Source organism: Larimichthys crocea, chromosome XV (genome assembly GCF_000972845.2).
Source record: "Larimichthys crocea isolate SSNF chromosome XV, L_crocea_2.0, whole genome shotgun sequence".
NCBI lineage: Eukaryota > Metazoa > Chordata > Actinopteri > Sciaenidae > Larimichthys > Larimichthys crocea.
Genome location: NC_040025.1, coordinates 9,646,573 through 9,664,033, shown reverse-complemented (window position 1 = coordinate 9,664,033; position 17,461 = coordinate 9,646,573). Strand labels below are relative to the sequence as shown.

Sequence of the window (17,461 nt, the reverse complement as noted above, 5' to 3'; positions counted from 1 at the left end):
TTATGTTGCTGTTTTTACAGTAAGAAGGTGAGGAGGAGTTTAAAAAGTGGAAACTAAACATCGGAGAGCTCAGTTTGACGGGTTTATGTTGTTTTTTTATGTCTTATAATTTATTTGATTTATAGAGAGAGATTTAAAAACCTAAATAAAATTGGAAGCAGCAGAGTTAGAAATCCTGACTTTCAGTCAGAAACACTGGACCACATTTCCAGACATCCAGCTGGATATCACTCTTTCATTAGCCCTCTTGCTTCCTAATTTCATGCCTCTTTTTTTTTGATGACTAATTTAGTCAGACTCTCAAATTTCCTCCAGAACTACAGAAGAAGTTAAACAGCTGTTATCACACACTAACCAAAACTTCTATGTGAAATCAGTTTACTAAGTTTTTACTGATTGTCGCTGATCTCAACAACAAACAGAATATTAAGAATAAATGTACCCGCTATTTAACTGTTTTAACATGGAGACTTATGGAGACTGTAGCCAGCCTCAGTGGATGGTGTGTTTGCAGTTTTTTGGCTTCATTTCACAGACATGGAGGTGCCTCTTGGTTTTGACCATGTTTGGCCTTGGATCTGTCCTTTAACTAATGATAATAAGGAGTCAAAGGATTTATTATCTTGACCAAACCACTCGCAGGAGAGAGTTTGATGGGTTTGGGACATCTGGCAGCTCAGCAGGAGCGAGCATCCTCTGCATATGTATAAATAAATATCAGATTTTTCTTCGTTGAAAGCGTCACAGATACTTGATTGGTCTTTGTCATTTATATCGTGATCGCACCGTGGAGGAGCGTGTAACGCTGGTGAGATGTGCGCCTTTAGGAATCGATGTGTCCTCGCTGGACATTGTATCTAGGACTCGGATCCTGGGTCGACCGGAGGCCTCCCTTGGTTACTGCCGTCGACTGTCATTTAGCGTTAGGCGGCTTTTGTTTACGCAGGACATCGTCTGCGAGGCTGCCAACACAGGACCGCGTCGCATCCCTGCAGTACTCGTCACTCACCCGCCAAGGCCTTCGAGCGCCGCAGCCATCCGGCTTGGTCAGACGTGGAACAGGTGGACGGGGAGCTGGTCAGGAGCTTGGAGCACATAATCAAGGTACGGCGTCTCACCACCTTCTTGTACCATGAATCAGTATTAATTAATTCTTTTTCTCTATCACCCCCACTCCTTGTATTTGTCCCCAGAGCCAGAGTCGATTAACCAAACTGTACACCCTCGACACCCCAACCTGACAAAGAACAGTTCAAAACTCTGATACCCCAAAGGAACCGGAATATCCTGAGCCACACCCTGCTTTTTCTTTCAAAAACACCACAAACACCGAAGAAATTAGACACAAATTGCACAAAAAGGAGACCTTTATAAAGACCACATTAACAACCAAGATACAACACAATAACACCGAGACATTAACAAAGACACAAACAACCACAAAACACATCAAACTTAATAACACCACAAAAACTTACCGGCATGCCACAAGAAGAAGGTTACACAACCAACCCCAAAGAGACCCAACACCCTTCCACAAACGATTCAAACACAACCAAAAACGTCTAAGACCAAATTAACAAACATACCCAGAAACAACCACACAGAACTGCCAACCGCACCATGGATCAGGCCAACGAGACCTGTTGCATGCTGACTAGTACCGCCTCCGTCCCGGTGGCATATCCCCCGTGGCACAGTGGGCACGGTTGGTCATGGAGCTGGTGAGCACGAGTATCAAGGTCAGACATCCTTTTTCCCTTCATTACAGTAGACAGTATACTCCTCTGTTGTGTTGTGGGAGATCATGTGGTTAAAACAGTAAAAGTCCGTCTCCTAAATTTATTTTAACTGAATCATGCTTTTTCCAGTTGCCGCACATGAAAGCAAACATTTTCTGTTAGTCCAACAAAGTTATTTCTTATTTCAGTCCCTGACAGTGTGTGTGTTGTTATACACACTGCAGCACTGTAATCAGTGCAGCCGCCTGAGTCACGATGTCGCTTTGCTGTTAAAAACGCTGCCTGCTGTTTCTCAGCACCACAAAAGATTTCATTAGTTGAAATGTTCCCATCATGCGTCCTGTTTATATTTTCGTCATGCCTGGTGTAAATTTGTGGTGAGTTGTTCTGCATGAGTAGGACACATTAAAAGCAGTAATCTTCATCAGTATCTTGGCAGGTCGGTCGTTGTGTTGTTAATGAGACTCCGTGGCAGCCAGACTCTTTTCTTTGAGCGGGGTGTGCGTGGCGTGTAGGATTCCCATCGCCTCACCCCCTATATGGTAAATTCCTGTCACAAGCATTTCCTTGTAAAAGTCTCTCAGCTTTACCAAACCGAGCGCGCAAAAAGAGATATGCAGCCATGTGTTCATGAGAAAAGCAGGGCAGGAAGATTTCTTTACTGAACTTTGCCTGATTGGGCCATGGATGGTTTACTGAACAGCAGGGAACGGCTCTGTTTCAAGGAGAATGTCAATCTGAGACGCAAAACCTCCTCCTCCTCCTCCTTTCTTCCTCCCTATGAGCTAATTTAATAACAAGACACACTGTGGGTCCATGTCAGAGGAGTTGTAATGTAACAGTTAATGTAGTTCATCACATTGGGTCAAAACAGCAGACAGACAGCCTTCTATCTATCTATTTATTTATTTATTTATTTATTATTTATTATTATATTGTATTATATCCAACATATTTTGGAAGGGGCTTCCCAGACCAAGAAATAACAGTTAAATGTTAAATGAGAGGTTTTGCTTTCCGTGTTACTGTTTTTGTTTTATTTCTTTATTATTATTGTAATGTATACTTATTTCCCCATTTATTATTAATTATTGTCATTACTATTGTCATATGATATTCTACTATGCTCGTGACTGTGCTGTGCTGAAAAATCAAATAAAAAAAAAAGAAAAAAAGAAAAATTTAAAAATGGTCACTTAGCTTCATAAAAAAATGTTTTTATTATCATTGTAGGTCAAAAAACAAAATGCAACACCTCTTCTCATTCTGTATGTGTAATCTGTATTTGAGATTTTTGTTTCAGACCGTCGTGTTTTTGTGAGGCAGAGAAGGTGAACAGATGGTATCTGCATGTGTGGTTCCCACCCTGATGCATAGAGGACGATGTGTGACAGTGTGGAGGTGCTTCGCTGGTGACACTGTTTTTTAATTCAAGGCACACTTAACCAACATTGTTACCACAGCATTCTGCACTAAGCATCTGGTTTCTGATCAGTGGGACCATCATTTGTTTTTTAACATGACAGTGAAAGCGTGGAAGTGGTAGAACTTTTTTACTTTTTGACATACAGCGCAAACATAATTGATGGACATTATTAATAACAGCATCATCAGCGAGAAATCAAACATTGAGAGTTAATTTTTTTTAGTAAGACCGAAAACAAGACATCAAGTTTTATTTATTTAATTATTTATTTCTGCATTTATTTATAATTTATATATACTATACTTTTTGTTCTTCATGTGGAACCATCCTCAATACATTGAATAAATAACTCATATATGTTCAATTCAATAAATCAGTGCTCAAGTCATCCACAAGGTGGCAGCTTTACACCTGTGATCAGTTAACCCTAAAATTTAACTTTAGAGATTTCTCTTAATATATCGGCATGTAAATATTTAATCTCTATTTAATAACTAAAAACTAATGTGAATCTCACTTGTGACAAATAAAAATATTGAACTTTGACTGTTTTCATTTGAGTGCAGTAGATATTTAAGCTGCTGGTTGTGTTAATAAATAGTTCAATACTCAGAAGAATAAATTATTAATTCTTTGTCAGATTTCCAAAAAAAAGAAAGAGGAAACTTTGGGCAGAAACATGAACTTCACACCAAGTCACCCAGAGTCACAGCAAGACCGGAACCAGCTGTGTTTTTCTAAATAAAAGCTTTAATTGTTCAATGAGGAGATGGTAGGGTGTGGCAGAAAGTCTGACAGTTACTCAGATGTTGTTATTTTATTAGGATGTATCATTAAGAGTCATATTTTAAAATAATTGGTTATATTTATTGGTAAATATTAAAATTAGAAAATAAAATAAATAAAAATACAAGAGGAAAGGGGTTTTATTGTGGTGACCGGAAGCCATTAACTGTGAGTCAGTGTCTGGGTCAGGCCTGCTGTGTCTCCTCTCTCTGTCTCTGCGCGCATTTTGGCAAAGTTTCAGTCATCAGGATGGAGAGCAGCCGGATGGATGTCTTCAGCGAACTGTGAGCTGCGAATTTCAGGACTTTTCAACATATTTGTGGAAACCTCATGATCCTCTTTAACTAAAATCTAAGCTGCTTATACTTCATGGTATTTATTTTGTTCACCTAAAAGAGTCGGGATGAACAGAGACGGAGACAAGAGCGCAAAGACTGCGCTCCGGAGCCAGAAACAACCCAAGGCGCAGCAGCAGCTTTCTGTCCAGAAGAAGAAGAAGAGAGATGCTCAAAGTGTCTCCGACTCTAAAGACTCACAGTCAGGTCAGTGCGACTCTGGGAGGGAGATGAAATCAGCGGCAGTTCAGGGGAAACGACCGGGAAAAGTGGCATCAAGTGCCCCAATGGAGGGTCAGAGGAGCCCCGGCGCGCAGAGGAAACTATCCGATGCCAGCAACGCATCAGAGGACCTGAGCAAAGACTCCGGCTGCCCGTCTGGGAAAGTCTCCACCTCAGACAGCAGCTCAGAGATATCCGACTGCGCCTCGGAGGGCAACAAGCGCGACTCTCCGAGCTGCGACAATGAATTAATCTGGACAAACGGGAGAGCTTACGTGAGCCCGGGCAGCGAGGGGAAAGGAGACGGCAAGCCGTGCGTAAAGGCGGCGAGAGATACCTGCGACCTCCAGCCTGATGCTGCTGGAGGGGGGCTCAGTCTGCTGAACTCCTCGGGGTCGTTTATTGATCTCATGATGGGAGAAACAACCGAAGACCTCGTCAGGGAGGTGGAAGATCTGAGATCAGAGAACGAGTACTTGAAAGTAAGTTTAATCCACTTAAGTTTAATTTAATTTTTATTTTTTTAAACGCAGTTTGCATGAGTGACTTTCGTCTAAACTTTCACATATTTGCAGGGATGTTCTGTAAGAAGTCATTAGGCTTTGAACACCAGAGCCGATTTTCTGTAAAAGCTCATGTCAGTCTTCATTAGGGAGAAGACAAGAGAAGCTCAGGCAAGAATCAGAAGTCAAGAGTCGCTATTGAGACAAATAATCTGTTTACAGCAACATTTTTCATGTTACACTGAAATAAAACTGATTTAAAATGTGCAACCTACAACCAAGACAAACTTCAAACTTCACCTTTAAATTTTTTATTTATTCAAAAGTAGAAAATCTGTTTCAAAGCAGACTTGCACAGTCATTTGTTGGCACTTATTTGAGCAGTAATTCAGTGTATGTACTGTGAGCGATGGGGGCATGCCTTTATAAATAGGCCCTGCTATTATCACTATGCCACATGAGCATTATGTTGCTGTTTTTACAGTAAGAAGAGTGAGCGAGGAGTTTAAAAAGTGGAAACTAAACCAATCGGAGAGCTCAGTGTGACGGTTTATGTTGTTTTTTTATTTGGTCTTATAATTTATTTTGATTTATAAGAGAGAGATTTAAAAACCTAAATAAAATTGAAGCAGCAGAGTTAGAAATCCTGACTTTCAGTCCAGAAACACTGGATCCTACATTTCCAGACATCCAGCTGGATATCATCTTTCATTACGCCCTCTTGCTTCCTAATTTCATGCCTCTTTTTTTTTTGATGACTAATTTAGTCAGACTCTCAAATTTCCTCCAGAACTACAGAAGAAGTTAAACAGCTGTTATCACACACTAAACCAAACTTCATATGTGAAATCAGTTTACTAAGTTTTTACTGATTGTAGCTGATCTCAACAACAAACAGAATATTAAGAATAAATGTACCAGGCTATTTAACATGTTTTAACATGGAGACTTATGGAGACTGTAGCCAGCCTCAAGTGGATGGTTGTTTGCAGTTTTTGGCTTCATTTCACAGACATGGAGGTTGCCTCTTGGTTTTGACATGTTTGGCATTTGAGATCTGTCCTTTAATAATGATAAATAAGGAGTCAAAGGGATTATTTGACCAAACCATCCTCCAGGAGGAGTTTGTGGAGTTTGTGGACAGCTGGCAGCTCAGCAGGAAGTGAGCTTGAGATGTAATAATAAATAAATATCAGATTTTCTTCTTTTAAACTCACAAAATGATGTGTCTGTGTCATTTATCTCAGGATGAGGTGGAGGAGCTTCGCTGTGAGATGCTGGAAATGCGCGACATGTTCCAGGAGGAGGAGGTGTACCGGCTGCAGGAGCTTCGTCTGCAGCTGGAGCAGGCCAACAAGACCTGTCGCATCCTGCAGTACCGCCTCCGCAAGGCCGAGCGCCGCAGCATCCGGGTGGCTCAGACGGGACAGGTGGACGGGGAGCTGGTCAGGAGCTTGGAGCACGATATCAAGGTCAGGCGTCCTCTCCCCTTTCATTACAGTATTACAATATACTCCTCTGTGTGTGGGAGATCAGGTGATTAAAACTCACTCACCACCGACAAACAGCAAACTCTCTGTCTCCCAAATTGGTTTTTAACTGAATCACTGGTTTTCCAGTTGCTAAAACAAACAGAAAGACACAAAGAGACACAAAGAGATATACCATAACCAAATAACATCAAAGAGACACAAAACAACCACAAAAAAACACAAAGATACCACAGAGAAGTGCCAAATGACCACAAAGAGACACAAAACTCCTAAAAAAGATACAAAACAACCACAAAGAAGCACCGGACATTAACAAAAAGACACAAAACAACCACAAAGAACTGCCAACCGACATGGATCAGGCCAACGAGACCTGTTGCATGCTGAAGTACCGCCTCCCGTCCAGGTGGCATAGATGGGACAGGTGGACGGTTGGTCAGGAGCTGGGAGCACGATATCAAGGTCAGACATCCTTTTCCCTTTCATTACAGTATGACAGTATACTCCTCTGTATGTGTGTGGGAGATCATGTGGTTAAAACAGTAAAAGCTCCGTCTCCTAAATTTATTTTAACTGAATCACTGCTTTTCCAGTTGCCGACATGAAAGCAAACATTTTCTGTTAGTCCAACAAAGTTATTTCTCATTTCAGTCCGCTGACAGTGTGTGTGTTGTTCATACACACTGCAGCACTGTAATCAGTTGACAGCAGCCTGAGTCACGACTGTTCGCTTTGCTGTAAAAACGCTGCCTGCTGTTTCTCAGCACCACAAAAGATTCATTAGTTTGAAATGTCTCCATCATGCGTCCTGTTTATATTTTCGTCATGCCGCGGTGTAATTATGTGGTGAGTTGTTCTGCATGAGTAGGACACATTAAAAGCAGTAATCTTCATCAGTATCTTGGCAGGTCGGTCGTTGTGTTGTTAAATGAGACTCCGTGGCAGCCAGACTCTTTTCTTTGAGCCGGGGTGTGCGTGGCGGTGTAGGATTCCCATCAGCCTCACCCCCTCATATGGTAAATTCCTGTCACAAGCATTTCCTTGTAAAGTCTCTCAGCTTTAGCCAAACCGAGCGCTGCAAAAGAGATGATGCAGCCATGTGTTCATGAGTAAAAGCAGGGCAGGAAGATTTTCTTTACTGAACTTTGCCTGATTGGAGCCATGGATGGTTTACTGAACAGCAGGGAACAGGCTCTGTTTCAAGGAGAATGTCAATCTGACGACGCAAAATGAGATGAAAAACAAGTCGAGAAATGATCACTAAGACATAAACGACCACTAAGAAACACAAAACTGACACAAAGAGACTTAAAACTACCAGACAGAGACACAAAACATCCACAGAGATACAAAGATAGAACAGAGAGACATCAAATGACAACAAGAGACATAAAATTATTTTATTTTTTTAACACAAAACTAGCACAAAAAGTGCCAAATGCAAAATGACTGCTAAGAGATACAAAACAACCAGAAAGAGATGTAAAACAACAGAGTAACACAAAAGTACCACAGAGAAATGCCAAAAAAGATACAAAATGACCACAAAAAGACACAAAACTTCTACTAAAAGTCACAAAACAACCACAGAGCAAGCCAAGAGAAGCCAAATAGCCACAAAGAGACACTAAATGACCACTAAGAAATGCAAAATTCCTCAGGAAAGATATAAAACGACCACAAAGAGACACAAAATGACTAAACAAAAGATGCAAACGACCACAAACAAGTAATTTTTTTGTCTCTTTGTGGTCGTCTCTGTCAATCTTTGGGTATTTCTCTTATCTCTTTATTTTTCCTGGTGTTGTCTTTGCTTACAGGTAGCGAAGAGTGTTTCCCTCCGACTGTACAACGATCTGGAGGTGGTGCAGAAGAAGAACTCACAGCTGGAGTGGGAAAACGAGGCGCTGCGCGAGAAAACGCAGGAACTGGAAGTGGCCAAGCAGGTGTTACAGACGGAGGTGGAGAAAGCCAGAGAGGTGCGACGTTAAACATTTTACATTAAAACTACACATTCAGAGACAAAGTATTACTCAAAGAGGAGTACTTTAATGTGTTAATGGGGGTCTCAGGGGATTTTAAATAAATCTGTCAAGATATTCAGCCTCAATCTTGACAGAAACATAAGCTGCCTCCATCCCACGAGTCGGGAATCCTCCTCTACATTTCGGCTGCTTCACAGCTGCACCCATCCCGGCCAGTTGTCCCCCTCATCCCTCTGTCACCCCGATGTCATGTGACACATGACCCTGGTGCACGATCAATGATACGAGAGGAGGGCACGGCCAACAGCTGCCTGGTGCCTGGGCTGGGTGAAGCAGCCTGGTATGTCTGAAGCCTGAACTCAGCGGCACAGCTGATATCCTCAGCTGAGCGGACACAGAAAAGAAAGAGAGAGAGGGTGCGAGAGATTACAAAAATAGACTCTCTCTCTCTCTCTTTCCCTCTTTCTATTAAGCTAAGCTAAATCTGGATCAGTGTGTATTATGGCATTCAAAAAGGCGGGCCGACATACTGACCTACAACCGTCCCTGTGCATGCTTTTATCAAACCTTGGCTACCACACCCTGACAGTGATTGAATTTCCTGCCCACCTTTTATTCTCACGTCCTCTGCCTCGATGGCTCCTGTGATAACAAGAGAGCACTTCAGTGACACGTGTTCAGTTTAATCCAGGATTCGGTGCTTTGGCGTGAGCTCAGACTGGCCCACTCATCTGAGACAGCTGCTAGTCCCTTTGATCCCAGCAGGGAAATCCACTTAGATTACCTAATCTAGGAGCGTAAAACACACAGTGTAGATGGATGTGAAGGAGGGTGAATATTTCGGAGACGTATACTACAACTGGACTGTCCGTGACCCTGTTTGTGGAAACACAATACTGTCGGGTCACATTATTGCTTCACATACCTGAACAATGACACGGGTGAAGACTTAAATACAAAAACATTGGTTTTCTGACTTTTATCACATTTCAGCTCAAAGTATTCGGTATCAAAACAACCCACTGACCTATAAAAGACTGCAGCCCACTCCTTAGGTTTCCCACTTCTAGCCTGTAGAAGATGACTATTATTAACGCAGTGACATGCTGTCTAGTGTCTAGGAACGAGACAATGGTGCCAGACAGAAGCTTACATTCCTCTCATTCTTATACTTACAAATAAACTCACTCATCAGGGAAGGACTGGTGTGAGAAAAGGTTTGCAGCTTGGACGGTTGTTGCATTATTGTGGCATCTCTGAAAGAAGCACAAGAGCTTAATGAACATTTTTATTTATATTTATGTGAAGAAACAGTCTTACTGAGATTTAGGTGAGAAGACTGATACCACTCTTTAATATGTATTCTACAGCAAGCAGCCAGTTGGCTTAGCTTAGTATAAAGACTGTCACCGCAACCGGCCAAGAAATAGTTTGACACACTTAGAATAAAGACACAAGGTCCAAAGGTAACAAAATACACCTACCAGCATCTTTTAAAACTTACTGATTAGCACATTATCTTTTGTTTGTTTTTACCACAAAGACACCCAGAAGAAGGATGTTATGTGGTGAACTTTGTATAGGTAAATGTGAAATTTGCATGGAGATAATATTACAGCACTGTATGTAAATGTCACTGCATCATTGCAACAAACGACCAAACAGCTAGCTGTGATCTGCCACACACGAAGCATGAAGTCCTGACAAAAGCAAAATTTTATGCTTTGCCCGATACATCAGTCATTTAAATAAAAGTCCAGACAAAAAAAAGCTTGCTGTCATATATACAGTGGCGATGCAGTTGAAGATGTTTGAAGAAAAACTCAGCCGACACTGTCTTAATTGTATAACAAATTTATTACAATAAGTTCAGCATCGTAGCAAGTAAAACATTACTTGGAGAGCCCCTGGCCGAATGATGAGACTCTCCCGAACAATGCAGGGCAAGCCCTTATATACTATGGAGGTAATTATTTCAAGACATGCAGTCATAATAGACAACAGTATACTCTTATTTAAGAGAGGAAATTGAGGTAATTATTTCAAGACATGTGATAGCAAAGGATGGTTAGATTAGGTTAGATCTAACCTAATACCAGGAAGGTGACCTTCCGGCATCCCTATCCAAATGACCCCAAAGTCCAGATGGCCTTAGAACACCAGCTAACCACACAAATAAGTGTTTCAATGTAACCCATATATATATATAAAGTACTATTGTTAGTATGTAACTATGCATCTATGTGCAGACACCTCACTGTCTCTCAGAAATCATCTCTGCCTCAAGACTCTGAGGTCAGCGTTGTTCTTTAAATCCAGTCCATTGTTTGAATATCAGGAGATCACCATGGGTGAATCATTTCACATATCTGAAATTAAGAAAGAAAGACAAGATGGCTGTATAAAAAAACTGCTGCAGCTCATACTGTGGCTAACACACGGCATCCCTCCTTCCTTTATCTGGTGATGATAAATCTGTTTGCTGTATTCTTTTTCAGAGCACCCTGAAGAGGAAAAGCATCCGATCAACAGCCAGTAAGGCTGAGAGGAGGCTCTCTCAACAGATTGAGGTTTGATATGTTTTTGTGTTTCATATGTTGCTATATATTCATTCATCGTCCTTGTCAGAACAATGTTCATTGTTGTTTCTTTGCCAAAAGGATGACAGCACCGATCTCAGGTGCCAGCTCCACTTTGCCAAAGAGGAATTATCCCTGATGTGCAAGAAGCTCACCAAGTTGGTGTCAGAGAGCGAGGCAATGCGCGAGGAGCTGGCCAAATACCGCTCAGCCTACGGCGACATAGACGTCACCCAATCGCCTGAAGGAAAACAGAACACCGCCCACGCCAGGGAGGCAGAGGTCAAAGTTCACCTGAAACTGGTGGAAGAGGAGGCCATGCTCCTGAGCCGGCGCATCGTTGAACTGGAGGTGGAGAACCGAGGACTGCGAGCAGAAATGAGCGACCTGAGGGAGAAAATGGGAAGAGGAGGCGAGGAAGAGGAAGAGAGACAGGATGTGCCGGAGGAAAATGTGTCGGCTTCCACGCCGGTGAAGGACAGAGAGGCAAGTTTGAAAATAGGATGCACGGTGTATGAACAAGGTCGGGATGAGGAAGCCGGAAAAGATAAAACTGATGTTGAGACGTCTTTGCATTGCAATCAATCACAAACTGGAGGGACGATCACTGCTTGTCATATTCCTCGAGAAGGTCCAGTGGGAGGTGAATGGGACCCTTCAGATAGTCCTGAGAGCGATGACAGCAAACCTGACAGAGGTCTCAAAGGAATGACGATAAAAGACTATGAAACGCTCCTTTCTCTCAGAGATCACTCCTGTATTTTGCGTTCAGCCATCCAGCTGCTGACGACGCCACCGAAAAACGGCCACTGCTCGTCTCCTTCATGTGTTTTCACCTCTCCGACAACAGAGGTGGAGTTCAATGGCAAAGTACAGAAGACACTCCTACCCGGGCCTTTGAATGAGGCGTTGGAGCTCCTACAGTCCATGCTGTTGGCATTCATCGGGAGGGTGGAGACGCTTCTTACAGGAGAAGATTTAGGCAAACTCTCCGCTCACAAGGACGGACATGTTTGGGATTCATCCACTTTCTCCTCTGGAGACGTCGCAGCTCATGACGTGGATGCTCTAAATAAGCAGGAGTGTGTGGAAGATCTCCGCACCGCAGAGGTAAAGGAAAGAGAACAACAAATGAGACAAGTGACTCACTTCCAATGGGACCTCATCCATAGCTGCAGGGAGCCAAAAATGCGACTTTCCCTGCAGATTCTGTGGATCCTGAATCAGTGGTGTCAAGTTAAAGGACCTGGACTGGAGGGAAAAGAGGTACAATCAAAGCAAATGTGTGTTTTTCATGAAGGCTAAGGTGCATAGCTTGAATATCAAAATCTTTTTTATTCAGGGTAAAGATAAAACCATGTCTGTGCTGCGTCGGTTGTTGCAAGACCTCGGTGCGGAGCTGCAGGATGAGCGGATTGAATTTGACAGTGCAGCCAAGGCCACGCAAGGCAAGGCAGCTGAGGTAAGGATAAAGTTCACCCTTCAGGCATGTTTCCCCCCCTCTGTGTGTGGGGCTTTGTTATAGAGTGGGACGTCCTGCTGATGATGATCTGTCTCCCTGGCCGCTTGTGACAGTTCAACGGGCGTCATGAAAAGATTCATGCCAAAGTATTTGGGCTAATCGCTTGTAGAGGCTGCAGCCAAACAGGACAGGCATGCTCAAATCTGCTGCATGAAAACACCCCCTTGGTTCTCTGCATCGTACAAACCTGATGCATGAGTGTAAACTCTGCTCTTAAACCCAACCTGCTTGGTTGGAAATACAGTTTTAATGCACATCAGATCTGACATTTAAGTTGTTGCCTCTGACTGAAGCCGATGAGACTGTAATCCCTTCTTTATGTAGAAATTCTAAGTTTCAGAGTGCAATACTACTGTAGTAAATATAGCTGTACACGTGTAAAAGTCAGTCTGGGGTCTATCATCTGGGGAACATGAAGTACAAACTTTTATATCAATCCATTCAATAGTTGTTTAGATATTTCAGTCTTGACCAAAGTGGTGGATCAACAGGCCGACATTGAGGTTCAGTAACTATTACTTGGCTAATATCTGCTTTCTTTCTTTGCTCAGCGTGCCGCCAGGAGTATCTTTCATGATGAACGACACTCTGAAGCTGACAGGTCAGTGTTTTCTATGTTTGTCCATCTTGTTCCTGAGGTCACCAAAATCATAATTCATGTGTCACGTGTTGTTTTCACAGAATGCGCAGCTCAAAAGAGAAAAGGCGTCAGTTTTCTCCACACCCTTGCACGAGGAAGAACTGGTGCTATGTGAACGAGGAGGTCGCCCAACTGGACCGAGAAGACCCTGTTAAGACGTGGGACCATCTAATCATGCCGCTTAGCTTCCCTGATCTTGACTTTGCACAGATGTCCCTGGAGAGGAGCCACACTGCCCCGGAGAAGTCGACCTTCCGCATCTACTACAGCCCGCCGTCAGCTCGCAGAGTCCAGCTGGCTCAGTTGAAGCAAAGCCCGGATGCAGATAGAGAATCTGTCAACACGGCCTCTCCCTGGTGCACGCCGCCGACCTCCTTCTCTCCGCTCTGTCTGGGTTCTTCAGCCAACCTGAGCGACGACATGAAGGAAATGACGGCCAGCTGGAGGCAGACGGTTTACATGAGTCCGGAGGAGAAGAGAGGGAGGCCACAGGGGCGGTGGGTGGACGTGGCCTGCTCAGGTACTCAGACCCGCATGAAGCCACAGATGGTGAGTGTTGGTCTGCAGACGGATGGGACAGTTACGGTGAGAGGGAGTCCTTCCCGAGTCCTGAGCACCTCCCTGATCTCCACCCGCTCTCACCACATCTCCACCTCTCTGGACGGGGTGCCAGGCAGAGTTGAGAGGATGAGAGCCTCCACCTCATCGCCCAAACTGTACCGGAGACACTCTGCATCTGGTGCTTCCACTCCACCCTCATCATCCTCCTCATCATCCACTTCTAGAGATCGAGCACTGTGGAACCTGAATCAAAGCCATACCGGCCTCACATGGACCCGACAGACCAGTCCCAGAGCAGGTGCAGCACAGACCCACAGCCCTCCGAGCAGCGCCAAGCCGCCCAGCAAATCTGCAGGGACCAACCGTTATGGCATGGTGACAGAGTTCCTGCGTAGGGTGAGCGGCCGGGTAGAGAAACCTGTAGCAGGGTCGGGGCCGAAGACTAAGAGCGGCCTGAAGAACCTGGAGCGAGTTCCAACAAGGCCTCCCTCCGCTTCACTGCACAGACAGGACAGCGTGACGAGGATCGTCAACCAGAGGTTCATGAAGCAAAGAGAAGAGGCCGGCCGGGTCCAGAAAGAGGAGAAGGGGAGCAGTCTGAACCACAGCGGCCGAAACAGTACTGTCACATCAGAGGTGAGTGTAACAAACAATATGTTAGTTAACAGACAGAGGTCTGGTAAACTCACTTCTTACAATACAATACAATTTGCAGTAGAACTCCCAAAGACCTGTTAACAGTTAAAAATTGTGCCAGTTTAATTTTGAGTTTTCTAGAAACTAATAAGGCAAGATCTGACCAACAGGTTGAATCAACAATAAGTCAGCCGTCCAGGTCATCTTTCTTTGAAAGTAGTTAAATCTGGGGCAACTGGTCTTATTTGTCGATGAATGAAGACGTTGTTCATCTCTAAATTAAATATTTTGGGGTCTTGGTCAGACAGAACAAACAATTTGAAGATGTCATTTGATTACAGTCCTAATGAGCTCCGACAAACTTTCTCTGAGAAGAGTCAACTTTGGGGATCTGGACCTGGGTGTAGATCCGTTAAGACATTTCACCTCTCATCCAAGAGGTGTTTCAGTTCTGACTGACTGATGGAGAACCCAGATATTTGGCTTTGGTGGAATTGTTTGAACTTGGTTCATTAGTGCTCCATGTCGTGATGACGACTGTCGTCCAAGTCGTTAGGGTCACCTGAGGTCCTGTGTGAACGACAGCTGTTAAGGACTTTGTTAACTCAGGTGACCTCAACGACTGTCGTTCAAAAACAAGAAGGACAAGGTAAACGACTGTCGTTAAAGAACTCTGTAACGACTGTCGTTAAAGAACTCTGTAACGACTGTCGTTCAAAAACAAGAAGGACAAGGTGAACGACTGTCGTTAAAGAACTCTGTAACGACTGTCGTTAAAGAACTCTGTAACGACTGTTGTTCAGGCCAGACCTCATGAGGACCTCAACAACTCAAACGACAGTCATCACAACAAAGAGCATGAACAAACCAGGTGGGAACAATGGTCAACAATCCAACCAAGGCCAAACACCTGGTTTCCCCATCAGTCAGTCAGAACTGAAGAAGCCTCTTAGATGAAGGGTCTTCATGGATCTACAAACAGTTCAGGTCTTCACGGACCTCCAACAAACTTGCATTGTAAATCATTTCTACTGTTTCATCGACTCTTTTTAAGTGTCTGATCTCAGTACTCCCTCTCTCTTCACCCTCTCTGACCAGGATGGAAACTATGACTGCAGCTCCGGCAGCACGCTGACCTTCTGCTTCGCCCGCTCGTCTCGCTCCACCCAGAGACAAACATCAAACCAGAGCAAACCCCAACGACACAGATACCCGCCTCCGGCCAGCGCTGCTGCTGACTCGCAGAGCAGCGTGTGAACGAGAGACTGATACTTCTGGACAGCTGAGGGCGAGCAGAGCCACGGGGAAGGGATTTAAAATGTAATGGATGAACTGGGAGGACTGGTAGACTGTATGTGGGATGTTTAGGAGAGCCGTGGGTGATTTCTTTTGGTGCAATTCATAACACTCATCTTCTTTTACAGATGGGCTTAGTCTTTTTAGTTACAAACTTAAGTGTTTTATTCATATTTACAATTTAAAACTTTATATAAAACCGATTCAGCATTTATATTATGAACTGGAAATGAATTTTATATTATCTTTATTGTATTTTGTAGAGAATAACTTCATGTTTTATTGAATAAACGTCTAAGATCTGACCTGTTTTATCTGATTTATCTGTCACACCATGAAACCTTCACTTTAATTGAGCTGTGTTTACTCTCCAGGACGTTACGTCATATGCTCAAAAAAGAAAAAGTACTTGCTAAGTAGTTAATAAGATTTCCTCGCCTGTTAGGTGCGTGATCTCCTTCCCTCCCTCTTTCTCTGATTGTGTGACTCTTTGACTTTCACTTGCTTTGTGACTTTAATAACCTAGATGTTAAATGTTGATTCATAGAGTGAGGTGGAGGCTTGAAATACTTTAGTCTTTGGTCTGCTGTCACTGGCAGCTGGCCGGCTCGTGGTCAAGGACAGAGCGACTGGAGGAGTCACACAATCACACGGTGTCACGTTTCTGCTCTGCACACGTGTTCTTCTTCTACTGTTACATATAACACACACAAATAACAATGTGGGTTACTTCCCAGTGGAGTTTCTTCAATTCACCCTAACCCAGTTTTATGAACAGTGGCAAAAAAAAAAACACACAGAAAAGAGGACAGTGTTGTAAACAACTTAAACTTAAAGGATCAGTGTGTCGGATTTAGTGGCATCCAGCAGTGCAGTTGTAGATTTTAGTACCCTCGCTTCACCCTGCCCTTCCTAGCATGAAGGATAAACTATAATGGCTCCAAAATCAGCAAAAAACAGACTTAGTGTTATTTGTTATTTGTCCTGGGGTACAGCAGTAACATGGCAGTTCAACATGAATTGTGAAAAAGGACACACAGAATCTTTAAAAATATCTGACAAAGATAATAAATAATCTTCTTTATTCATACATGCTGATGTTCTCACTCACAATAGAGGTGATGACAGCAGCAGCAGTGGTAGACGATGAACAAGATTTGTCTCTGAGATTTAGTGAAGTTGAAATATAAAGCTGCAACAAATAGAAACACTTAAAAAAAAGCAGTCTCTACAATACTTTAGTACAGGGGTCTTCAACTGCGGTACTGCGGGTGGGGGGGGGGTCCTTCAATTTCTGTCAAAATAATTTGTGACAATTAAAAAATATGACAAAAATGATACTAACATAACACTACCAGCAGCTATGGGAAAAGAAACAGAAAGGTTAGGAAAGGTGTTGGGTGAAACATCAAAGCAGTTCTTTGTTGCAAAATGAACATCATCAATCAATAACTTAACGCTCGTTAGAGGTTGATGAAGTGAAGCAGAATGGATACATTTGTCACAGTTATTAAGGTGAAATGAAAAGTGAACAAAGTTTAAAACATTATTACAGGCTAGGTTTAAAATGTGACACACACACACATTTCATAGTAATGAAATGAAATGTATGTAAACTTCTGACTTTGAAGAAAGTAATAAAAAATTGTCTGTATTCTGGCATTTAGCAAATAGGAATAATTTTGGTAATCCTAATCCTAATATATATATATATATATATATATTATCTATTATC

General features: G+C 43.0%; 1 protein-coding gene across 1 annotated transcript; it reads left to right on the top strand.

Moving 5' to 3' along the window:
* The first annotated feature begins 4,192 nt into the window (after positions 1-4,192).
* LOC104939156 (Hypothetical protein) lies at positions 4,193-15,944 on the top strand. Its single transcript, XM_019277536.2, has 9 exons — positions 4,193-4,993; positions 6,262-6,486; positions 8,328-8,486; positions 10,991-11,062; positions 11,153-12,337; positions 12,414-12,533; positions 13,145-13,194; positions 13,275-14,430; positions 15,529-15,944. The coding sequence occupies exons 1-9, from the start codon at positions 4,358-4,360 to the stop codon at positions 15,685-15,687; spliced, it is 3,762 nt and encodes a 1,253-aa protein (XP_019133081.1). The 5' UTR covers positions 4,193-4,357; the 3' UTR covers positions 15,688-15,944.
* The last annotated feature ends 1,517 nt before the right edge of the window (positions 15,945-17,461 follow it).

Bases quoted from the DNA above. Each gene is read 5' to 3' on its own strand.
- LOC104939156 (XM_019277536.2), top strand. From the start codon at position 4,358: ATGAACAGAGACGGAGACAAGAGCGCAAAGACTGCGCTCCGGAGCCAG. The intron at 4,994-6,261 runs GTAAGTTTAATC...CATTTATCTCAG, and splicing joins CAGAGAACGAGTACTTGAAA to GATGAGGTGGAGGAGCTTCG. The intron at 12,534-13,144 runs GTAAGGATAAAG...TTCTTTGCTCAG, and splicing joins CGCAAGGCAAGGCAGCTGAG to CGTGCCGCCAGGAGTATCTT.